This window comes from Balaenoptera physalus, assembly GCF_965194825.1.
Source record: "Balaenoptera physalus genome assembly, chromosome: 1".
Classification (NCBI taxonomy): domain Eukaryota; kingdom Metazoa; phylum Chordata; class Mammalia; order Artiodactyla; family Balaenopteridae; genus Balaenoptera; species Balaenoptera physalus.
In genome coordinates this window covers 154,253,843-154,279,007 of record NC_138882.1, presented here as the reverse complement: position 1 = coordinate 154,279,007, position 25,165 = coordinate 154,253,843, and the positions used below count along the sequence as shown (strand labels likewise).

Genomic DNA, 25,165 nt, shown 5'->3' with positions numbered 1-25,165 from the left:
GTAAGACATTTGCCATGTGGGCCTGTTCAGAACAAGTGATACCCATTAACCCACTTATTACTGGTTAATATTGGTGGTTTATTGTGCCACATATGTTATATGGCTTTCCTTCATGAAGCAACTTCAGTCAAGAACCTGCAGTTCAGCACCAAGGGCACGCATGTGCCAATGTTCCCATTACCCAGTCCCAAACAGCTCTAATAGAGGTAAGCAAATCAATACTTATTGTGCTAGTGTTTTATATCGTTCTCTCTCTATTTAATTCTGATGGTGCCCAAATGGACCTTTGCCTACCTTCTTGGCACAGCTCATCATGAAGCCAGTCCAGTATTCCTATATATCCTATGGGCATATTTACTTTAATCAATGTCACCACCAGTGCAGAAGGCTCAGACTACCATCCCAAATGGCCCCATTTGAGAGGCCAATTACTTTAGAGATATCATAGAGACTTGGTGAGTCTGGGGAAGAAACTTTGGAACCAATGGATAAACTCATCTTGGTTGGAATTCAATCCTCTTTCCAGATGGTGGGTGCCTGGGGCACATGAGCATAGGCCACGATAGCCTGGGGTGCTATAGTGCCAGCAGAAGACGAGGTACCCAGTCTGGACATTTTTAGTTCATTCTGCAAGGAGAAGGCTTTTGAAGGCTTTTGCTTTATTATTCCTATTAATGGCTGTGGGGGGAAAATCGCACAATTAGAGGGATATGGTAGCATTTCCAATGCTCTTTCTACTACCCAAGCTGGTCTCTCTTATCCATTATGTTTCAATAAGACTATTAGAGATTATTGGTTTATTTATCAATATAACACTTATTTTTTAAAAGGCACTTTAATGCATTGAGATTATAGACATAGCTCCCTTGGGGAGCTGACAACCTAGCAGGGAGATAGACGATAAACATTCAGTATAATGAGTGCCATCAATACAAGTTAGTACAGTGATACTATGGGAGCATATAGAACGTGCATTTTTACCCGGACTGAGGCAAGGGAAGAGTGGGAAGATGCAAGGCTTCCTACAAGTGATATGTGTTCTGAACTTTAAGAAATTATTCTTTCATAGACCAAGCATTCATTCACTACATTGTGCTAAAAATATTTTTCTGCTCCACTGTCTGCCTATAAGCATATGCCAGTACCAGGATGAATCATTAACAAAACAACGTCTTGGAATCTGTCCATCCCGGTTGGTTGGCCTTAATCCTCAATTTGGTTCAGACCACACAGGATTACATTTTTTCTCTCTTCCACAATTCAGATAGCTAATTATGAGGTTTAAAATACCAATATCCTTTTATAAGAATAGCAAATACCTGCAACCCAACAAACTAGGAATGTTGCTAATATTAAAAATCTCTGAATAGAAAGAGTGAAATTCTATTATCACCTTCTTGTGTCATCTCTTTCAAGTCCTTCCCTGGCTCACTCAGGTAGAGTGACTCAGTATGAAGTTCATCTCTATACTCCCAAAGCACCTTGTACATATTTCATGTTACATATTAGCTCTTATGTCTGTCTTGCTTACTAGACCATGAGTGTTTTCAGCATTAGCACTGTGTCTTTTTCAACTTTTCATCCTCAGCGCATAGCACCAATCCTGGTTCATATTAAACATTCAGTAAATGTTTATTCAATGAATAAACATGGAGGAATATATACCTTTCTTAAGATATTTTAGCCACTTCCAGAAGTGATATGCAAGATCTCTTTGTTTACCATTATCTATCTGTTTTTAGCTTTTTCTTTACCGGCATATCCTACTGTTTCTATCAGGATCGTTGTTCAACTGGATATTTGGGAAATTATACCCTCTAGCACCTCTCAAGACTAACAAGGGCTTTCTGCCTACTGCTTTAAGGAAGAATGGCTCTGAAATGCAACTACACATGGCAGCCAGTAAGACTATAGAGAGTTTTCCAAGAAAGAAACCTTATTTAGATATACAATACTGAAATTATAAGCAACATTCTTAAGTGGAATTAGAAGAATACATTCATTTGCCAAATTTTTATTGTTTCTTTCTCCCAGAATTTTGTAAAGTGCCTTGTTTAATGAGACAAATAGAATAAGTCCTTCCAGAAGATTACAATTTAGTGAGGGAGAAAACAGGCAAGTAATCACTACTGCTAAAGTTTGATGTCTCAGTTCACATTTGGAATGTTCCAAGATCAATCTAGAAGTTATTCTAATCCATTATACAGATATAGGTTGGTTAACTTAAGTACTCAACTTAGAAAGTTACTAGAATCATTTTGAAAGTGGGAAATCCAAATCATCAACACCACAGGGGTGTATACCAGTGACATTCTATAGTTCTTTTATATTCTAGTTTGTTAGCGAAATCAGGTATTCTGGTTTGTTAGCAAAATCAGGAAATTTGACTTATAACAGCAATTCACATTCATATTCTAGTAACTTTACCAAAGCATTCACTTAGTTCAATATCCTTCACTTGTCTTCTAGAAACAGGAGAGATTCACAGTAAATTATGGAGGACTAATGTTTCTGGAGGCTTAATCCAAGTATTTCTTAAGCAAAAATAAATTTGCTTGGCAAGTCCCTTCCTGTCTTGGGCATCAATGTCTCCAGCTATCATACCAGAGGATAGTCTCAGAAAACCACTAAGGAAGCATCCAGGCTAAATAGCTTATAGGCTTAGGACTCTTGAAACTTATATGATTAGCCCGAACTAGGATAACTAGATATGGGACCAGACAAGAAATACACCAGGAATTTATTTCTAAACTTTAACATTTGTCATAAAGAAATCACAGTTGAAAGGCAACCCACAGCAACAATCTTACTTGTGATGTCTAGACATCTCTTCTGTATTTCCACATATTAATTTGTCCCATTTTAACTACCTGGTAATAGCAAATGATGGCACAAAAACTTTTGTTATATAGACCACTGACCAATAAACATTAGTACAGCAGACTTCTATTGAATTGAGAGGGAAAGTTTTAGGTTTTGTTACTCATTGTTAATCACATCAAATGGATGATGCAATCAATTTTCACGGCAAACACTTTTGAATAAATGTGATAAAGATCCAAGAAACATCACAGAGATGGAAACTCAAATAATTGTATTTAGATTAATCTATGGTAGATGGTAAGAAAATTGTGGCTAAAGCTAAACTCTTTCTGGGGGGCAAGAAATCAGCCTAACTTATAATTTCGTATATCAAAAGGTAATCTACTTTGACTCTCTCTTAGGAATATGCCATTCCAGTGAATTTTCATCTTGTGTTTGTAAAATGTGAATTTTACCATAGGCCTTAACTGTAATAATGAGGAGGTGTACATGAACAGTAGCTACATAATTTTATTTATTACTTTATAGAGAGAAATGTAATACCTTAACTTTAAACATCAATAGTTTTTAATTTGTAATATGAATAGAACTTGACTTTGAATAAGGACGTGAAGTATCTTAAATCCCAGAAATTATGTTCTCTTTCTCCCCACTGCCCTGTTTCTTGTTGCTATAAATGTTTATTAAATTCCTAGATGTTTCTATTTTGCTTTTAATATCATTTCTTTTTGTTTTCATAACAGTAACCTAATAATGGGATGCCACATTTTTTAAAATGTAGATTGAAATATCCTATCATACTTCACAGTTGGTCTTGCAATTCACTGGGAAATAGCCCTAAAGCCTTAAACAAGGCCTTTATTTTGTGTTTTAAAAAAGTGTCATAAGGAGTTAATAGGACACAGCTGTACTGGTTCTTTCTAATAAGCAGCTTCTGTCGCTTTGGTCACCACAGGTGTCTCTGTAACCTGCAAACTCTTATTACTAGTGTATCAAAGTTGTGCTACTTAACAGACTTCTTTAGTAAAACATAACAAAGCAATTACATGGCTGTTGATTGCCAGTCATAAAAAAAAAACCCCTCAAACACTACTTTTCAAAAGAAACTACACTGCAATTTTTTGTCATTGTAAAATAAAAGGAACTAAGGAATTAAATGGAGGATAGAACAAAATAACAGCAGGTAGCCCGCTGAACTTAGCCACTACAGATGGTTTAGAAATAGTGTTTCCTTCTCCATCAAGTTGTGGATAAAAGGAAAGGAGGAGATTCCTTACTGCCAGTGAATGGCAAAAGATTTAGCCAAGTCTCCAGTCTATGTATTTTGCCTCATGAAAGCCCTTCGATGCTGCATTTTTATCTGTTTTTGGCACTGCTTTTCATCACCTTTAACTGAGTGTGAATAATAACCTGATTTAATTTAAACAAATACAGGTGCTAAAGGTTCTTTATTTATGTATAACAGGGAACATTTCCAAGGCAGAACGAAGTCATCCTATGAAATTTCCTAACCATTTACTTAAAGAAATGAAGTATTAGATGAAGAAATTGCTTCAACATTCTTTTGCTTCACATTTAAGAGAAGAATCATCTTTCTTTTCAGATTCAGATTACATAAAACAAAGTCTGAATGATGAGCAAAAATTCAGTGAGCCATAAAATAATAAAAAGACAAATCAGATGATTTCTAATTGTTCTACAGTCATTTAAATTAGGTAACTACAATAGGATTGCCTTGAAATGAATGAATTTAATCTCCCTGTTCATAAACCAGCAGTCTGTGATGATGATTGTGTTAACACACCCAAAGTAGCATCACAGGATGTTATGGCCACATGTGTAATTAAACACGATGAAATATATTTCAGATGGCAAACTCAAATAGGCAAAATATGAATAATTATTCATCACTTACAGATATTATGATTAACAAACTAAGTAAATTTATCCTGACAGCTAGGAAAGGGATTTTTTTTTTCCCATTGAGAATATGGATGTAATGCTGGCTGTGTGCAAAAGAATGTGTGCAACAAAGCGATTACATCAATTAGCATATGCTAGAGTTAAGCTATTACCAACTCCACTGGACTGGTCCAGAATGTCCTGCCTTCATCACTGGAATTATTAAAAACTAAACTTACTAGTAGGATTATATATTAGATTTTCCTTGTCATTTCTGAATATTATTAGAAACAGATTTGAATATTCAACAACATTATTAGAACATAAGAACATACAGTACATAGGAAGGTACTATATTATTATTATTGCAAAAAGACAAGAACAATGTATTTTGGTTTTGGTATTCAGGTTATTCTTGAATTTAAGAAATCTTTTATTAGTTAAGGTATTTTTTCACAATTGAAAATAACTGCATGTTAACTACAACAAATAGCTTTTATCTAATTAAATGTAATAATAGAAAATTTAATGCTGAGGATGAAAATGTTTATGATGATAAGAAACCAAATACAATGATGACTTTTAACAATAAAAAAGCCCAACTTATAACTTGTGAACAACAGTATTACCTTGCTCTGTTGGCATCCTTTGTCAGGTCCCAAGCCCAGGTTATAAAATTTTGACTCAGATAAGAGACGATAGATTCAGCACAAAGCATTTGTGAGCAGAACACGTTGGTTAATACACTTTCATCGTGGTGGAGGTAGACAGCAAGAAGCTTTCTCTGAAAAGGGGAGAAAAGACTGATGAATTAAAATATGCACTAATGCAAGATTTCTTGAATTCTGGAAAGGCACAGTCAGTCAATATAAACAACGATAAAAATTAAATGCTATTCCCTAAAAGAGTACCTGACACCTGGAGCTCCTAAAGCATCTACTAATGTGAATACATTTTGCTTCCTTACACTCTAAAAAGGCTAGGATGATGATATTGTTTTACAGACTGCTGTCGCAGATTCCTGTTAACATGTGCAAGCCTATCTCAAGCACAAATTGCAATAGAATGGCATTTTCTTTAAATAAAATGGAATTACCATTCTTTGTATTTAACACATACTTTATATGTAAAGGGAAAATTAATTTTGAACTATTCAACTATACAGAGAAAAAAATACTGATTAAGATTGGATGCCAAAATCTCTCTTACACATTTTTTTGTTTTTAATCTGAGCACTAAATAGTCTCTTCTACTTGAAAGAAAAAGGTCTGAAATAAACTTGTTTTAGTTCCACAGGTAATTTCAAAGCCCTTAATGTGTTCCCGTGTCAAAGTCCTTACTTAAGAGCATGTGACATCTAACTGCCATTTGAAAGGATGATAGAAAAATGTTCACTTCACATGAATTCTTTCTAGTTTATATTACAGAAAATGTCCAGTGGAGATTTTCATATGGAAAATTATTCTTTCCCTTTTGCCTGATAAAACTTGCTTTCAAGAAATGACATCTGCTCTCTTAAAAGTATCCTCTGTAATAGTTGGATAATCAATAAAATAACTGAAACTAAAAACTGAAATTGAGCAACATAATTTGCAAATGTCAGCTTTAACCACAACAATGATGATTAAAGAACCTAAATTGTCCTTAACTTTTTGGTGCTACCTTGTAGAAGAGCTGAGTTAAAGAACAGTCAGTTACCAGGACGTGGAAAGATAAAATTGTATGGTAAGGACAATATACACATCTAATGTGTGAAATTCTGGTGAAGGAAAATTTCAAGGAAGCTGTAAGAATGTGATGATGAAGAAATTTGCTGTGTGTAATTCTAAACAAAAGAAGGACATTTACAGAAAAAGGGCTCATGTTGATGAAAGTCTGATGCTTAGAATTATCCTGATAAATAATCCAAATAATAATCTTAATAATCCTAATCTTAATAATAATAATTAAAATATTTTCTTCAAAGAGAAATTTTGTACTAGATGAGGTAGCCACAGGTACTTTAATCCCCAGAATAAACCTGTAAAATAGTATTCTTAACTTCATTAGCCTATGAGGAAATTGAGCTTTAGAAACCTGACTTATCCTAAATTCTACAACTAGTAAGTAAGTAGTACATCTGGGATTGGAACCCAGATTGACTGACTCCAAGCCTAGTGTTCTTTCTTTGGATACTGTAGCAGGGAACCTAACTGCACTATAGTGAAGACCTGGAGAGCTTGTAGAATATTAAGGCACCAGATGCTCATATATCAGTGCTTCCGGGGGCCTCAGAGACAGCATGTAATGGGAATAAGGACAAAATGCTTCCATGTGTCCATTCATTCATTCATTCATTCAACAAGTATTGGTTAAAATAGTCTTCGTGTCAGGCCCAGCAGGAAGCAGTGGTGATTAAATGCTGAACAAGAAAGATTTAGGGTTTTTTCATCTATGTTGATATATGCAGATACCAGTAGCTGGTATCTAGGAAGTTTGTAATCAGATACATTGTTGGAGAGATACTTATCTAGAAAATTCCTACTCATCCATTAAGGCTCAAAGCAAATGCTTCTGGGAAGCCTTCCCTGATTAAGAGCTTCCTTTTCTGGGCCCCTATCTCTTCTATTTTAGTATTACAATTGTTTACCAGTTTCCCCTCTAGACAAAGTTTCTCAAGGGTGAGGACCGGGTCTCCTTCAGTCTTCTTTGTATCCCTAAGTTAGCACAGGTCTCAGCATGTTTGAGGAAAGAAACATGAATGCTGATATCAACCACAGCCCTCTGGCAAAAAACACACCAAATGGTAGCAGCAATGCCAAATCACTCTTAGTAAACAAATCTAGAAATCTGCTGCTTTAGGGAAAGGAACATGAACCTGGCAGCACTAACAAATTCAGAGCTCCTCTTCTTAGAAGCTCTCTGGCCCAACAGACAGGGGGATGTCAACCTCTAATTCTGCTTGATCGTATCTCAGCAACTACCTTTAATGAGACACTGGGAACAAGAGAGCTGTCCACTTTTGAATCAGCATATTTCTAACCAAACAATAGCAATGGCTAAATCTTTAAAATGCCTATTTCTCTCAAGAACACTGCAATGGAATATTTAGACTTTGGGAAAGAGATTAGCGATTTACATTGCTATCTCACTGATTTAATTTAAATGCTCTTCCAAACCAAACACACATGTGCTGAAGAGGCTACTAGGAAACCCAACATGGAGAGTTCCCTATACGTGCAGCTGACAGTGTTGACTGAAACTAAACTTGGAAATCCAGGGCACTAATGCACAATATCAAGCAATAAAACAGCATCTCTTTGGCAATATTTAATTTAAAAAAGAAGAAAGAGGCAGGCGAAGATCAGGCACTGTTTTGGAGGATCAACCATTCTGCATTTCAAAGCATTGGTCCCTGCAATATCCAGGTTACTGTGCTAGAATCTCGACTATTATATCGCAGTTGTGAGAGGGAGGGCAAAGATGTGTTTACTCAGTGATTAGGCCCTTAGAATAAGCCTCTAGCTCCTAGAGAGACCGCTCACCACTTATTCATTTGGGCCAATTCACAAAGCCTAGGAAGATTAAACATCCATGCTGAGAAGACAAGCGAATGCAGACGGTGAAAAAGAAATAAAAATTCTTTAAAAACTCTGAGATGACTTCATTATTTTTCCACAAGGAAACTTTAGGAAAGTGTTTAGTTAGAGAAAAACCCACATTGACCTCTCTCTAAACCCTTAATCTTTCCTTTGTGGTGGCATTGCTTTGTGGTAAGCGACTGGCTCGCCTCACCCCTCTTTTCACTGGAAGCTGAGAGAAAAAAGGCTCTGGAGAAACAGTTTTCGTTCTAGGGACACAAACCCCTGACACTGTTAAAACATGAGATGCCAGGAAAACACACTTAAAAAAAAATTCTCACTTTAAGCTCTAAACTGTGAGAAAGGAGATGATACAAAGAGTATCAGAAAAGGATCTTCAGGTTGGGGGTACTCCCAGAGTAGCTTTCAAAAGAGAAACTGAATAATCTTAAAATAATCTTTTCTCTCAAACACAATAAGCTTTCAACAAAAATTTTTCTTCTGCTATTATGACAGTAAAAATAAGCCAAATATAAAGCCTCAATAATATGCAAATGCTACTAAATTTGGGCAACATAAATCTCTGATTAAATTATAGGCACACCTAAATGAACCCCGGACTCAGATTTCTGATTACTTTATTGAGCTCAACTAAACACAGTCCAAAACAGTGAGAACTGGGTTCAGCATATCAGAAAACTGCTTTTGCGAAGAAAGGGCATCTAGTACATAGAAAAAGCATAGGAAAATGTTTTGTTTTCCATTACTATAACCATTTTTCCCTTTGGCCCATGAATAATTTACTTCAATAACATTTACAGAGTGCCTATGTGTTAGGCATTGAGAATACAAAGATGAATAAAACAAAGTTCCCTTGCTCTCTAAGAGTTGGGGGTGGGGAGGGGGTGGCATATGGAGAAAGCAAAGAGTTAATTGCAGTATCATATGAGAAGCAATAAGATTGGGGCATTAAAAAACCCTACATTTTATTTGTCCTTCCTAATTTGGCAGAGAGGTGTAAGTCTGGCTGACGACAAAGGCAAGCAGCCCAGCTATACTCTCCTCAGACTCCCTCTTTGTGATCTAGGTTTTGGTTAACAGTTAAAGGAAAGTCTCCAAGCATTAACGTAACAGAAAGCTCTGTGCTAAACCCAGTTTTGCCACTCACCAGCTGTGTGACTGTGGGGGTTAGATGGGTGTTGTAACAATTGTGGATAAAGTAGGTAAAGTGCCTATTTACAATGCCTGGGCCATAGTAGGTGCCAAGTAAAATGCAGCTATTAGGATCAAGATTCTGGAACTATCCATGCAAAATAAAGGATCTGAAAGCCATTTCAAGAGAAATGATAGCCATGAAAACGTATGAAAGATTACACAGCTCCTTCATTTCTCCTACTGGCCATAGTGTTTGGGATGCTTCATTGTGTCTGTGCCTTCAGGGCCTCACTAATCTTCACATTCAAACCCAGGAGCTAAGGTACTAAGTTGATGCTTAGGAAGTGCCAAGCTGACAGCAACCAGTGTGACTTGGCCTTGAGCTACAGTAGCTATTGTATTTAGACACTTAGCATCACAGAACCACAGAACATTAGAGCTGGAAGAAATGAGCTGGCTATGTCTCAAAATAAGCCAGGCACAGAGCAGACATTTAGAAAATATTTGCTGATGGACTGAAAAGGAAGTTGTCTAGTTTCATTTTAAGTACGAGAACATCCATAATCTGTGTGTTCAATGATTTTGAAGTTGATATGACAAACGATTTCTAGAAATGGTATTTCATAGTTTTTTCAGTATAAGAATTAAAATAAATTAAAAATAATTTCCTTTGTATAAATTGGGAGCTGATTTTATTTCTCCTCTTTGAGTTTCTCTTCTCCTTTTCTATCATCATTATCATCACCATAATAATCAGAATTATCGTTGTTCTTTTCTTTTAAGTTTGGGGGTGGTTTACTGATACAAACAACTGCTACACTGATACAACAATAAACACTTTTATATTTTACCTAGATTTATCAATTATTAACGTTTTGCCATATTTGCTCTATCATTCTTTGTATGCTTCTTTCCCTGAAACATTTAAAGTTGCAGATATCATGACACCTCCACCCTACTTTAGTGTTTGTCTCCTAAGAAATAAGGACATTCCCTTACATAACCATAATTTCTTTAATCACACCTAAGACATTTAATATTGTTTACAATATTTACAATTTAATGTTGCTACAATCATCTAATACAGAGTCCATATTCAAATTTCCCCAGTACCTCAAAATGTCCTTTGTAGCTGTCTTATTTATTGTTTTAAATCCAGGCTCTAAATAGGATCATCCTAGTACTCTGCCCATTTCCACAATCCTGTTCCTGTATATGGATGTTCATAGGTCCAGCCCAGCACCCAACCATGACTCAAGATAAGCACACCGTAAGAATACAGGCAGGGCAGCATGAAGCTACATTGTCTGGATTCAAATTCCTGCTTTGCCACCGCCCAGCTGTGCAACCTTGGGAAAGCTACTTCTCTTTTCTGTGCCTTGGGTGACACAGTTCTGGAAGTCCAACACTCTGTCTAGATGGGAGTGATGACATGACTGCTATAATAGAGGTGGTCCTAGGGTCTAGGCATGAACAACAGATTGGCTGCTTCTTTATGAAGGTGATACTTGAGCTGAATTCTAAATTTAGGTGATAGTGAGGAAAAGAAGAGTGAAAAAGAGGAAAAGCAAAGAGAAAAGGTTGGGAAAGGCCCTGTGCTGTCAATGGCCTGATGTGTTCAAAGAACTCTAAGCTAGTAATTTTTGAAGAGTGAAGAACCAGAGTGCAGACGGATTTTGGAAAGAATTGTGACACTTTGCCTTTTTTGTCTCCCAAAGCTGAGTTTAGGGACCAACAGGTAGCAACCAACTAGAGAGGTTCCAAAAGGAAACAGCCAGCTACTGAAGATGCGGAGATGCCAGGATGGTATCTTCTTCTTCTCACTTCCTGAAGCAGATGTTGGAATGGCACTCTTGAGGACACAGATGTACTTGAGTCTCACAAAGGGAGAACTCTCATATGAAAGTCACAGGTTAAACAAGCAAACAAACCGAAAAGCCTAAAGCAAAATCAAATGCTCGTCATAAAATAAGCTGACAAATGTTCATTGGGTACAGAGCTTTATCAGTTTTCATTGTTCAAATGGTAATACTCAGGTTATAAAATACCTTTGAGGAAGATAAACATGTGTCTAAAGTTTCTATGAATAAGGAAATTGGAAGCTCAAGTGATTGGCTGTTATAGCAAACTGTTTTTACTTTCCTTTTCTGTGAAATATTTACTTATATTGCTTGCCCATATTGGGTTGTTGTCTTCTTTTTATTGATTTTTAGAGTTCTTCATAAATGTATATGCTAGAGAAATTAAGTTTCTAATATCTCTAATAAAGATACTAGGCACTACTTAACATCAGAAATACTTCGATTTTCTTAATACAGTTATTTATAAACGATTGTAAATGACAAGGCAAATATAAAACCAACAGATTGTACTGAAATGCTTCACAGAGGAAAGAAAGGTCAGAACACATTACTGTAGGTCTATGACAAAAACAGTATTATTCTCTGTTTTGTTAGGTACTCCAAGAAGGGTGTGGGAGAAACAGGATACTAGAAGATACACATGTATAAAAAGGTATACAAAAGCTAACAGGCTGTGAAATGTAGGAGCCAAAAAGTCTGTAAACTACACTGTGTTATTATCATACTATGATTTTCTAATCATCGCCTGACACTCCACAATTACATATACAGACGCACACAGTTGCTCAGTCTCTGCCACCAATTTCTCCCCTCCCAACCATCCTACAAACTGCCACCACACTACTTATTCCTCTGACAGTGTCACTCTCTTCTTCAGAACTTTCAAAAGCTAACCACTACCTAACAATAACAAAAGTCTTTAGCTGGCATTCAGGGACCTCCATGATGAAATCCCAATCTATTTCTCTATTTTAGCCCAATTTCCTGCTGCTCCTTTACATGCACCAATTATGCAGGCCCACTCATCTTCTCTAACATGTGCATCTGAATAACTTGGTTACTGTTAAGGTAAGGAGTCATTATTCCAAGGTGGGTTAATTGCCAAGATATTTTAATCTCCATTTCAGAGAAAATAAAAAGGAGGCTTACATAGCTAGTCAGTATCAGGGTCCAGTTTCAAATCCAAATCTGCCTGATTTATTCAATGTCTACCTACTATAAGCAAACAATCTTAAAGATGTTTCACATACATTTTGAAGACATTTTACTTATATTAATTGTTTGTTAACCCTGTGAGGTAGATACTACAATACACATTTTTTAATTGATGCTCAGAGGGATTGAGTAACCTAGTTTTAATAGCACACAGCAAGTAAATGGGGACTCAGAATTGAAATATAAGAATTCCGATTATTTCTCTTTCTACCATACCTTTTATCTTTAAGTGAAAATGTTTAAGATTAGATATGGAACAAACTTCTTGAATTTACAGATGGAATACTTAAGAGATCCAATTTAGCTTTTTATCCTTTAAAAATAGGTAATATGAATAACAAATACTTTCTAGGGACAGGGAGGGCTCTTTGAGAGAAATGATACAAATATGAATAAAGTCTACTAAAAAAAAATCAGCCTTGCTTTTGATATTTTAATAAATTTTACCTATATTGCTTTTCGAATATGGCTCTATGGTTCTCAAAAAACTGGCGAATAGCAGTAAATTGAGAAGAATGTTTTACACAGCAGCATATCTTAAAACTAACTTAATTATTAACTAATTAAAAAATAATTTTATTATAAACACTAAAGATTTTTACAATTTTAATTAGGTAGATCTGATTACTCAGTTGGAGAATTAGAGGCAAATTCTAAATATGATGCTAACAATATACTGTTTAGTGGAAATATCTAATTACAGAACAGTATATTTGGTACGGTTGCACTTATATAAAACTTAGCAACTTTTTTACTGATATATATGTTTGGAGACTTTTTCAAAAAATCACACTTGAAAGTAAAAACATTTAATAGTGGTTATTTTCAGGTTTGGGATTATGAGGCAACGCATTTTCTACTTTAAATGCATCTGTATTCTTTTCTTTTCAACAAGCATTTTATTTGTATAATGAAAACACATTTCAAAACATTATATTAGAGTCATAGTTCTTATCTCACACATGTGCAGGATGCCGTCCTAGCTGTCATAAAAAATTACTCTAAAGACACTGTCTGCCTTTAAGGAATTTAAATTGAAAAGACAACAAAGACAAGATGAACAGACTGGGCATATTTTCCAAAGCACAAATAGGTTTGTTTGCCTGATTTTTCTGAATGATGGAGTGCTAGAAACTCACCAACTGCAGTTGTGGCTTCCGATTTGTATAGAACTTATTATGCCTAACAAATATTGACCAGTGATGGTTATTTAGGTTTCTTTTAACCTGAGGAAGTAGAAATAGCACTACTTTAAAATGGGCTGATTTTTAAAAATGAATGTAATAAAACTTGATAATGAACAAGCACTGTTAAAAGCAAAGCATTCATCTTAGTGCTATAAATGCTCAAATGGGTTCTCAAAATTCCTTTGTGGAACTGTTCTTAGAGCTAGTTCATGAATAATCAGTTTTGTTATTTTATGAACATTTCTCAAATTTGTCCAAAACTGTTTAAGAAGCACCTTAGCCATGATGCTGGGTGCATTTATGAATAGATCTCATTTAATCCTCAAAACAACCACATAAAGTAGATATGTATTATCATCTTTTTTTCCCCTAGATTAGAAACAGGCTCATTACTTGTTTGGGAACAGAGTTACTAAGTGGGAAATCAAGACGTGAAGCACTGGTTTCCTTAATTTATGTGTAATATTTGGAAACAGCACTGGGTGTGAAGTGAAGATCTAAGGAGGTGTAACAGGATTACGGATATCAAAGCCCAGTCTTCCAAAGGGCTGCTGGGAAAGGAACAATCCTTCCCATGGCACATAAACCCTGGCACTGGGATTTTTATTGCTGTTGATTTTCAGTTACTACAAATGTCTAATCATTCTCTAGCGTACTTTTTGTTGTGAAGAGAACTCAGGGACAGCAGAACTGAGAGGTGGGGAGGCTCTAAGGAGAAAAAGAAACTTCTTTAAGGAAGTCCCAGGGAATCATGGTGTGGCCAGTGGTAACTCTTTTGCACAGAATTAAGGAAGCTAACCACTGGCTCTCACTTATCTAAAGATAAAATATAAGCTTCATTCAACAAATATTTTTAAATGCCAGGTAATGCCAGGGCATCACAGTCCCCTCCATGCTCCTGTTGATGTTCCCAGCCTCATCATACCATGCAATCCAACTCTCTGTCTTGCACTTTTTTACTCTCTGTCTTAATTTTTTTGGTTTTAATTCCCTCAATTGTAATCTTCTGGACTTTGCTTTTGACCTTCCTTCTGTTTAGAATTCTGTTATTTGCCTAAGTTTCATTTATCTTCTACAATTCAGGTCAGAGATACCTCCTCAAGAAATCTCCCTGAATTCTAAGGCAGATGAAGAACCTTTCCTCTTTGCTTCTATAGCATGTTACACTATATGGATCTATTTATATTGTCTTATCTTCCCTACTAGACTGTGGACATGTCAAGGGCAGGAAACCTCTACATCCTAGGTCCTTAATAGGCATATGATACATATTCATGGCCTTCAACTCAATGAACATCCCTAATAGTTAAGGGCAAGGGAGAAGATCATAAAACTGATCAACCCACTGTCAGAAGTCGAAACTATGTCACAATATACTTAAACACAAGAACTTAGAATACCTGTTTCACTGAAGTTGGAGCTCTGCTTTGAACAGTATTGTAAATTCCTCATGAAAAAGGCACAAAAAACTATGAGTACTCTCACCAAGTGCTCTCAAATGAAATCAGTCTGAAGCAGTTTTCATTAAGATGGATTGAATGTGGCATCGTGAGAAACACTTTATCAAATGTAGTGTTTTACTTAGTGATTAACTATATACCAGTTGATGAAGCTCCCCAAATCCTTTGTAATCCCACCACTCCAATAAACATTTAATGAGTATATAAGTTCAAAAAGCCTAGCAGAGGATTTAAACCTTCAATCTTGTTTTTATTTACTCTTGGAACTCAATTTCTCACTTCAAGTGAAGAATGCTGGTGCTCAAGGCTCATCTGTTGCCCTGGTAAAATTAATGTGCCTTCCACAGTTTAAATTAAACATGCGATGTTTAAGACGAAAGAAATTTAGTAACAATGGCAGAGTATCGGTCATTCTTGCCTTAAAATATTTGAACATCAGCAAACTGTTTTCTTCAAAATGATTCATTCAGAAGTTTAAAAAAATATATTGAAAACGATTTGTTTTCACTCTCAAATGTACAGTCTGAAAAGGAGAGATGAAGTTTGAGGATTGAATCCTGTAGTATAGCAGTTAGCACTGAAAAGCTTCTGGAAGTAAGGTGGTATAGTGTAAAACACACTTACATGTGTTGGAACACCTGCACTCTCATTTGGCCTCCACTACTTACCCTTGATTTGTCTTTGGTTAAGTCATGTAGCTTTTCTGAGCTTCCTCATCTCTACAATGAGAATATTGATATTATATATCCCCATCTCACCGGTTTGTTGTGGGGTTCAAATGAGATATGCATAGGAAGGAGCTTCATAAACCACAGAGCACAATATAAATCTAAAGTAGCAGTGCTATTTCTATACTTTCTATACAATCCTCTCTAATTTTGAAAGGAGATGTATATAATTTGGTTGGTGACTATAATAAATGCCCCTGCTTAGATCTAATTTTGAATAATTTACCCACTCTGTGGATGAATTTTACTTAAGTTTAGGGCAATGTAATAAATGATACATAAACTGTTGTTGATCTTTAACTTGGAAAAGAGAAAAAAGGAAAGAAAAAAGCCCTGGACAAGGGGAAAAAGATAAAGACAGTTTAGGAGTCCAAAGAGGTCAGTGGATTTGGGTATCAATCTAATATGAAACAAAACACATGAACCAATGATTTCCAGTTGTTAAAATACCAATACACTCATCAAAAGCAAACAATCAATTGTTTCATTAGAAATACCCAGAAGTTAATAAGAAAGAGTTTACGCTCCTCTGGGAATCATCAGTCTGAATAAATCCAAATGCCAATTTACTATACAAAGACACTCAATAAAAAGTTCTTTCGTCTATTATATACTGTATATTTAAATAATGTATCGTCACAAAGTTATAATGTTTATAGTAGCTTTTTAAATGTAATTTAAAAGATGTCTATGCTTATTTGGGAGCTATATTTAGGTTATAAAAGGCCCTCACATTTTCTGGTTACTTCAACTGCTTAGCAATCTTACTGGAAAAACAGAGACAAATTAACCCCAAATACATTCTTATCCAGGAATGAACTGAAAAATAGATTATTTTAAAGCTATAATTACTCTTTCAAACATATTTATGTTCAACAATAAGTGATTGTTTAAATATAATAACATTGCTGTACAATGAGAGACTTAATAACCATTAGAAATCCTGTTATAATAAAGTATTCAGCATTACTTACAAAGCATTCTTGCAACAACAACAACAACAACAACAAAAAATTGACCTGAATCTAACAAAGCTTTTAGACTTAATAGCCATTTCTCAGGAAATACAGAGATAGAGGAACAAGTTAAATCATATCACAAGGAAACAATCACACAAATCCAGAATCTGGAACAATCTGTAAGTCATCCAGCATGATTTCTTCACAAAGCAAATGTCATAAAAAGGGGTGGGTGGGGGAAGAAAGCAGGTGTCTGCTTAAAAGGGTTTAAGAAATCTAACAACCAAATGTAATTTGTGATCCTTGAGTGGATCACGATTTCCAAAAAAAGAGTCAACTGGTGAACTTTGAATATGCACTGGATACTAGATGACATTAGGAAATTATTGTTAGTATGTTACATGTGACAATGGTATTGTGATTCTGTAGGGGAATGTCATTATTTTTGGAAAGTGCATGCAGATGTTTTTAGGGGTAAAATATGATGTCTGTGATTCACTTTGAAATGGCTTAGCAGAAAATAATGAATATATAAGAGTATCCTAAGTGTTTTATGTAGTTTAATAATTTCAAAAGTTTAACTGCTAAAGCTCCATTAAAACTTCGGGATGCCCTGTATATAGAAGAAGCAAATATGGCAAAATTTTAGTAATTGTTAAATCTAGGTATAGGGGATTTAAGTGTTTATTGTACTATTCCTTTACTTTTTCTGTATTAAAAATTGTTTTAATAAAAGTTAAAATATTATAAAATATAATTAAGTAAATGATTATATAATATTAAAAGGTGAAGATAAGCTGTTTTAACAGGATTATAACATGATCAATTTTATATTAAATATGCATGTGTGCTCAACGGAATAAATAATAAATATATGGAAAGAACATATAATCTGTGTTAGAATATATTTTTTTAGCTTTTCAGTATCTTCCATAAACCTGTACTTATGGAAACTATAAACCTGTATTACCATAAATATATATTTCGTCAAAAATAAAATCCATTTAATATAATTTAATAGTTAAAAAATAGATGTTTAAAATTGCCTTTACAATGGGCTATTCCACTATTCTTAGGGTAGAGAACAGTTTATGTTTCTTAATCTACTTCATTGAACTGTCAGTGATAGATCTAAGCTTGATCGCTAATTATTGTCTTGGAATTAAATTTTTAAAAACTGTTTAAAATGAATTTTTCTTTAGGTCAGAGTTTAACGTAAGTAGAAACTAGAAATTTCAGAGGCATCCTTGCACTCTATTCTCAAAATTCTTTGTCCTCTTTAATTCCAATAGCTTTCCCTCTAACTCCATCTACACCTTATTCCTTCCTTCCTCTCTCTTTCTTCCTTCATTCATTAAACATACAGAGTATTTACTATGTGTAGGGATGTAAGGTACACCGTCACTGCCAAAAAGAAAATCAAATCTCTTGAGAAGACATATATATAAAAGAGAGAGAATGGATAATTAAAAGCAATGTGTTATCATTGCAAAGTACTAAAGGGTGGGTGTGGAAGAGTAGGAGTCAACCAGGTAAAGAGCACGATGAAAGGCATTCCTGACAGTGGGGCAGCATGAAAAAAGAGTAAGATTATGGGGAAGTACAAACGGTACACTACTGCTAGATTTATTAAGTGTAAGGCAGGAAATGGGAAGAGCTGAAGTTGTACAGATAGGCAGGAGCCAGATAACTGGGGTCTCGACTACAGTGTCAACATATAAATAGAGCAACCACACAGAATCTTCGTGCTCAAAATGTAACTTCTGATTTCTTATTACATACTTGGATCTACTTGATTTCAAGATCACAAGACCCTTTTCTATATTTACGGAAAAATCTTTTTGTTGTCTAAAATGACCCTTAGGAAAAAATACTACAGTTGTAAGATATATACTATTAGATGGAATAATCATTTGGGGAAAAGACTGAAGGACAAATCATTTAGCAAGAAACTGTCAATCACATAACTGAAAAGAATACGAACACGTAGCCTGGTCCCTTCTAAGCATGTCCACCCCTTTCTCCCCCTAAAAAAAAAAAACCCGTTTCAGAGCTTGACAAAGACTTCTGCAAAAGCCAGCAGTACCCTATCATACTACTGCCCCTCTGAAATGGGCATCTTGGTGATGATTAGGTTGGTAGATGAACCAGAAACAAAATCAAGTCTTCAATCTGAAAAAAACAGAAAACATCAAGCATTGCCTCAGGCCTGGTGGTAAACCTACGGGATATACTTTTTAATCAGAAAAGGTAAGATTCCACTTACATCTCGGGCTTTCACATAGAAGGCCTCTTGAAAAGCTGCTTCTAATGAGCCAATAAAAAATACAGGATGGCAGTCACCATATCTATAGGAAAAATTGTGTCTATTAATTAAAATACATTTCAAATTTACTTCAAATTTCACAAGTCTAACCAATGAGTTTTAAGTAAATGTTGGGGCTAATGTCTCTTAAGTATAGACAAAACATTAAAACATTTCTTTAAAGGCTTAGGAATGGGCTTCATTACTTTTTTGAACTCTTCTTGGCCTATACCGACATATCAGAAGACTGGAATTTTAAGTACATCTAGCAAATGGACTTAATGAGTGCTATGAAACCACGCCATTTACAAGTAGCAATTCCTGGTTACCCACTTCCCTAAGATTTTCCTAGTTACAATAGCCTTAACTTTCCATTTTAGTTCATTTATTCTGTAACACAGAGGGAAAAAATGGTTCCTTGCTAAGTTTCCAAATTACATTACATCAGAAAATAGAACTAAAGAGAAATACTGTTTACATGAAAATTTATGTTTAAATATTTAAATCTTTTTAAACACCTCTAGGCGAATCTCAAATGCATAGAAAATTTTATATTACACTATTAAAAGAAGAAATGCTAAATGATTCCAAAACAAAAATTAAAAGAAAAAATTCACTTATATCTAAAATTTTTAAATTATTTTTTTATTCAATATTACTTTTAAAAGATTTTGTTTGTCCTAGGATATACTAAAACTTAGTATCCTATAACCTAGTCCTTTTGGAAATATAGTCAAGATATTAAATTAGTAATCCATTTATTATGCTTCTATAAAGATATAGAGATAAGATAAATACATCTCTGAAGCGGCATAGTTTACTAGTTATCTGATTTGAATATACTGTATTCACTATTAGGACTATATATATTGATAAATGTATCCTTTGAATACTTTAAGGAGAAACTGAAAATAATCTCTGATTAAAGTTGCTTCAGAAAAATCACAGTAGCATTAAAAGAACATCAATTTTATATAGTTAATGTCCTAACCCTACCTTGAAGAAAACTCTGCTGTAAATTGTAATAAGGCATCTCCTTCATTTTCTGCGTTTTCTGGCACTAAAAAACAAACAAAAGAAAAAACAAAAACAAAAAACCAAAACAAATAGACACAAAAAACAAACCACATAACATCTAATCCCACATATAAGAAATATATTTAATCAATAAAGAGGAATTAAATTTTAGTTTCTGTGATACATCTGAGGAGACATTTTAACTCGACATACATTAGAAGATTTCATCAAACCTTAAAAAAGAACCTCAAAAAAATTTCAAGCTCATAAATTTCTGAAAACCAACTGATACAATCCTGCTAGGTGTTGAAAATATGTGCCAGTCATCAATTATGCCTGAAATGACATCTTGTGATTAAATTATATAAAAAGGTTCTCAAATTATTCTAAAGACCTTATTAATCAGGAAAATAGTCATTTTATGTAAATATCGCATCTATTTCTGCCCATGAATGTCCCCTAATTTCACAGAGTAAATGAGCCATTTATGGGCTTATTTTAATAGTCATTTTGTATATAGCACCACTTATGATCCTATACTATGCATCTTGTCAGGTGCAAGTGAGGGAGATGGCACATTTAGTTTACTTCTTTCCTTCCAAAGATGGGTACCAGTGAATGGAAAAGTAATATAACTACTGATAAAACTGATATCTCCAATAAGATGTGTGGTGACAAGTACAGTCACAAAAAGTACAGCTATTTTCTTTATCGATTTCTGGGTTTAAAGTAAAGAGATAAACTCATAACTAATTATACATGTGAAACAAAAGTTACATTCCCTTGAGTTTTTAATGAATTTTACTAAAGTATTGGGAATGGTTGGGCTTAAGATCAAAATTCAAGAGGCTCTAGTTCTTATGAATAATGTCTACTTCTATATTTTCTCTCTCCAAACCTGGAAGTCAGTAAGAGATTTTTAAGTTCATTGTTCCTCATAAGTTTCTGCACTAGGAGGGAGAATTACAATGCTGGACCCAAAGAGCTATTAATACTCACTCATTGGAGATTTTCTCAAGGCAGATGACGCCATGCCGAATACTTCTCCATCATCCACCCCAAATTCGGAAGCATCTTCAAAGTCATCTCCATCACTATCACTAACCATATGAACATCGGTGCTTTGCTATTTAAGGAAAGTCCTATGATTAGTTTCATACTAACTTTAGGAAATCAAATTCCAAAATATAAATTATGTAATTACAAGAGGACATTAGCATTATAAAAGTTTTATTAAAGAAGAAGTTATTTGCTAGAGTGAAGCTTAATATTTCTCATTTTAAGGCTTACATATAATTTCTAATCTTGCTGTGATACTCCTAGACTAAAGGCTGGAGCCTGAGTGAAAAAGAAGAATGCTTACAAACTCAATGAAGACTGGGATTTTTATCTGTTTGACCCCCAGCCTATGGTATACAATTAGGTGCTCAATAAATATTCGTTCAATAAATGAAGAAACGGGTACAATCTAAGAGGTCAGAGATAAATAAGCTATACGAGTCTTTCAAAAAGCTCATGGTAATCTAAACTTTTGGGCAGAAGTAATGGTAGCATTTAAAAATTTGCCTCTTCCCTACTGCAATGGTTCTCAAATTTCTCATTAGTGAAATATGGTACACTATCCCCATGTGTTATTGGAAGATAACATGAAATACACTATATACGAAAGCTCTTTGTAAACTGAAGGCCATTAAATATGAGATGTAATAATGATGCTTCAATTCAGTAAACATTTACTGAGAATTTACTACATGCTGGGCACTAATAAATATGCTCCGTTTATTTTGTTTTCAGCAACATCCGTTGAGATATAAGGTAGTACAATGAAAAACATCAGTTTCAAAATATGAACTTGGCTCCTGATCTCTAAGTTAGAATGGGATTTCAAAAATACTGAGATTTCAAACATTTGAACTGAGTTGTGAATACTGACAAATATTAATGTCTTGGATAAGAAGGGGGTCCCAGCAAGGTATCTGGCTAAGTGCCGATCTGTACCATGTTTAATAAATAAAGTCTACAAAGACCATTTAATAAATGAAATTTCTATCCTTCAAAATATGGTGCTATGTACCTAAATTATGAAAATGCATTAAAAGAAACTCAGAATCAAAGACTCATGAAACTTGGCTAGAGGGGATGTTAGAGTTCAGTCAGTCATAGAATCATAGATTTTAAAGCTGGAAGGGATTTTAAAGATCTCTCACTAATGGTTTTCAAATTTCTTTTCACAGAGTTACCTCCCTCCCCTAGCCCCAAGCAAAATATTATGTAAAATTATAGTGAATACATTAGATAAGAGTAAGGCCACTCTGGCTGATGCAGGGAGAGGGCAACAAAGAGCCTAATGCTCCTGGCCTTGGCCTTTTCTTCTTCACATCCCTTTCATAGCTGGGGTACCTCTGAAGGCTCTCAGGACACTACGGAACATTTTTTTTTTTTAATTTTTAATTAATTTATTTATTTTTATTTTATTTATGGCTGTGTTGGGTCTCCGTTTCTGTGCGAGGGCTTTCTCTAGTTGCGGCAAGCGGGGGCCACTCTTCATCGCGGTGCGCGGGCCTCTCACTATCGCGGCCTCTCTTGTTGCGGAGCACAGGCTCCAGACGCGCAGGCTCAGCAATTGTGGTTCACGGGCCTAGTCGCTCTGCGGCATGTGGGATCTTCCCAGACCAGGGCTCGAACCCGTGTCCCCTGCATTGGCAGGCAGATTCTCAACCACTGCGCCACCAGGGAAGCCCCCAGAACAATTTTTAAAACTACTAATCTAGTGAGTCTAACAGCTCCAAATAAGGAAGGCAAGATATTTACTCCATATGACTCAGCAGGCTTAGCATTTCCTCCTTGGGCATAACCAAGCATTAATGCCCATAATTGTTAACATTTTCCCTCTTACCTTAAAGACAGTTTACCCAATGGTTTGAATAGAGAAGGAAATGTACATATACTTACTGGATGAATAAGAATGGTCCTTGCCCTAAGCATCTACCTGCTATTCTGACTATACCACTATTTCTCATAGAAGCCTTGGTTCTACTTGTACTCCTAATGCTACTTTAGTGTTTTGCTTTGTAGAGCCAAGACCGCCTCTTGATTTCAGCAATTCAACAGCATAAAAATTCAAAACCCTTTCTCATTTCAAAACAGTGAAGGAGCTTCCCCTTCAAAATAACACATTTACTAGGACTGTAACTGTACTTGAATTCCATCTGTTTCAGGTAGGCAAATATCTGGAGCATGAACTTCCCCTGAATTCTTAAATGTGTAAAGGCTCAGGATCTAAAAGGCACACTACACATTCCTTTAGGGTACTTAGCCAGGTTTGCAGGCAAGTGGAAAGAAACAAAAGTCCAGTATGATAAACTTTCTCACATCTTCTGTCAGCTAGGCTATCATCTCAGCCTTCACTTCGTCTTGCCTAGTACTCACCCTCCCTTAAAGAGGCGTTAGGTTAAGAAGGAGGTTTGGAGGACACAGGGATGAAAAAGAAAGGAACTGTTCTATATATCATCTTTTTTTTCTTACTGCTTTTACCTTACTCCCCCACATCTATCCTCTTTCTTCTAATCCAGCTTTCAGTCAAATAATAGCCCCTTTCCATAATAAGAGGACTAGGACAGTGATTTTAATTTTGTGCCTATGCAACACATTATTTTGTCTTCACAAAGTACAGAATTCCCAACTCTCTTAAGATCCCAGAAAACAAAATCCTACAACAACAACATCTTCAAAGGGAGGTATCTAAAAAGCCGATTTTGTTGAAAAAAGTATATTTTGAATATGAATTATTGAAGTATCTGCAAGAATGAGCTACTTAATTATGTATAAGGAACTCCCAATCTCTTTCTTATCAGCCATCTAACAGGTTAGGAAAATCTTTTTCTAAAAAATGAGATAAACAATCTTTTTTCATTAATGTTTGCTGATGAGAATAGATAATCTCTTGGTTCAGTCATGGTTGCTCTAAAATTCTTTGAAACCAAAGAAGCTATTTATTCAAAATTTTTTAAAAAGGTAAAAAAAATTAGTGATTCTATTTTGGCTCTTTAATACATTCATTTATTCCCTTTATCATTTACCATACATTCATAAACCCTACTAAATGCTACATTGCCTGGACTTGAGTGAAAGATATACAGTGTATGTTCTCTCAAGGAATACAATATAATATATATATAGATAATTATAATACCTAACAATAAGTGTTATGATAGGTAAGTTCAGAAGAGAGTACCTAAATTATTGGGAGTGGGAGGAATCAGGGCAAACTTCTTAGAAAAGATGATCACCGAACTGCTTGAGACAAAAATTTAGAACTCATACATGAATAAGACAAGCTTATAATTGAAGCTGATATTTCTTTAACCAACTACTTACTATGTCAAAGAACCAGGTTAAAAGCTTGGGATACAGAGAGAAAACATGGTTCCAAATTTCAAGAAATTCCCATTTTAAAGGAAGCTATATTTAGTTGCAAATATGTCTTTTCCAGTGTGTTAAGAGATACAATAAAAGTATAAGCAAAGACTATTGGAGAATAAAGGAAAGAGTGATTAGTTACTTTAGAAGACTGTGCAAGGCCTGATGCAAGTGCTAATATTTAACCCATATCTTTAAAAAAGATATCAATGTTGTGGAGTGTATGTAATGGAAGATTGGTGGGGAGGGAGTTGTACTCTAGGCAGAGAAAAAACACAAGCAAGAAACTGGATATTTAAAAAATCAATAAAGAATTCCAAAAAACAAACTGAATCATCAGCTCTATGTATGGAAGAGGAATGTGGACTGGCTATAAGGCCAGAAAGTTTTCATGAAACTAGATTGTAGTAGTCCTTAAATTGGTACACTAAGGTATTTGGACTTTACTCTGATGGCAATAGGGAAATCACTAAAGGTTTTTAGGCGGAGGACTGTTCAAGGGAACAATTCTGATGGGTGTGTGTGTGTGCGTATATCTGCGTGTGCACGTGCATGCATGCGTGTGTGTTTGCA

General features: G+C 35.0%; 1 protein-coding gene across 3 annotated transcripts in view; it reads right to left on the bottom strand.

Moving 5' to 3' along the window:
* FAF1 (Fas associated factor 1) overlaps positions 1-25,165 on the bottom strand; it is a 485,610-nt gene that overhangs the window by 132,455 nt on the left and 327,990 nt on the right. For all 3 annotated transcript variants that reach the window (XM_082429645.1, XM_082429644.1, XM_082429646.1), the window contains 4 exons: positions 21,173-21,299; positions 20,153-20,216; positions 19,118-19,199; positions 5,355-5,509 (listed from right to left, as the gene is read on the bottom strand). In XM_082429645.1, coding sequence (XP_082285771.1) covers positions 5,355-5,509; positions 19,118-19,199; positions 20,153-20,216; positions 21,173-21,299 — 428 coding nt within the window. The remainder of the gene's footprint in view (positions 1-5,354; positions 5,510-19,117; positions 19,200-20,152; positions 20,217-21,172; positions 21,300-25,165) is intronic.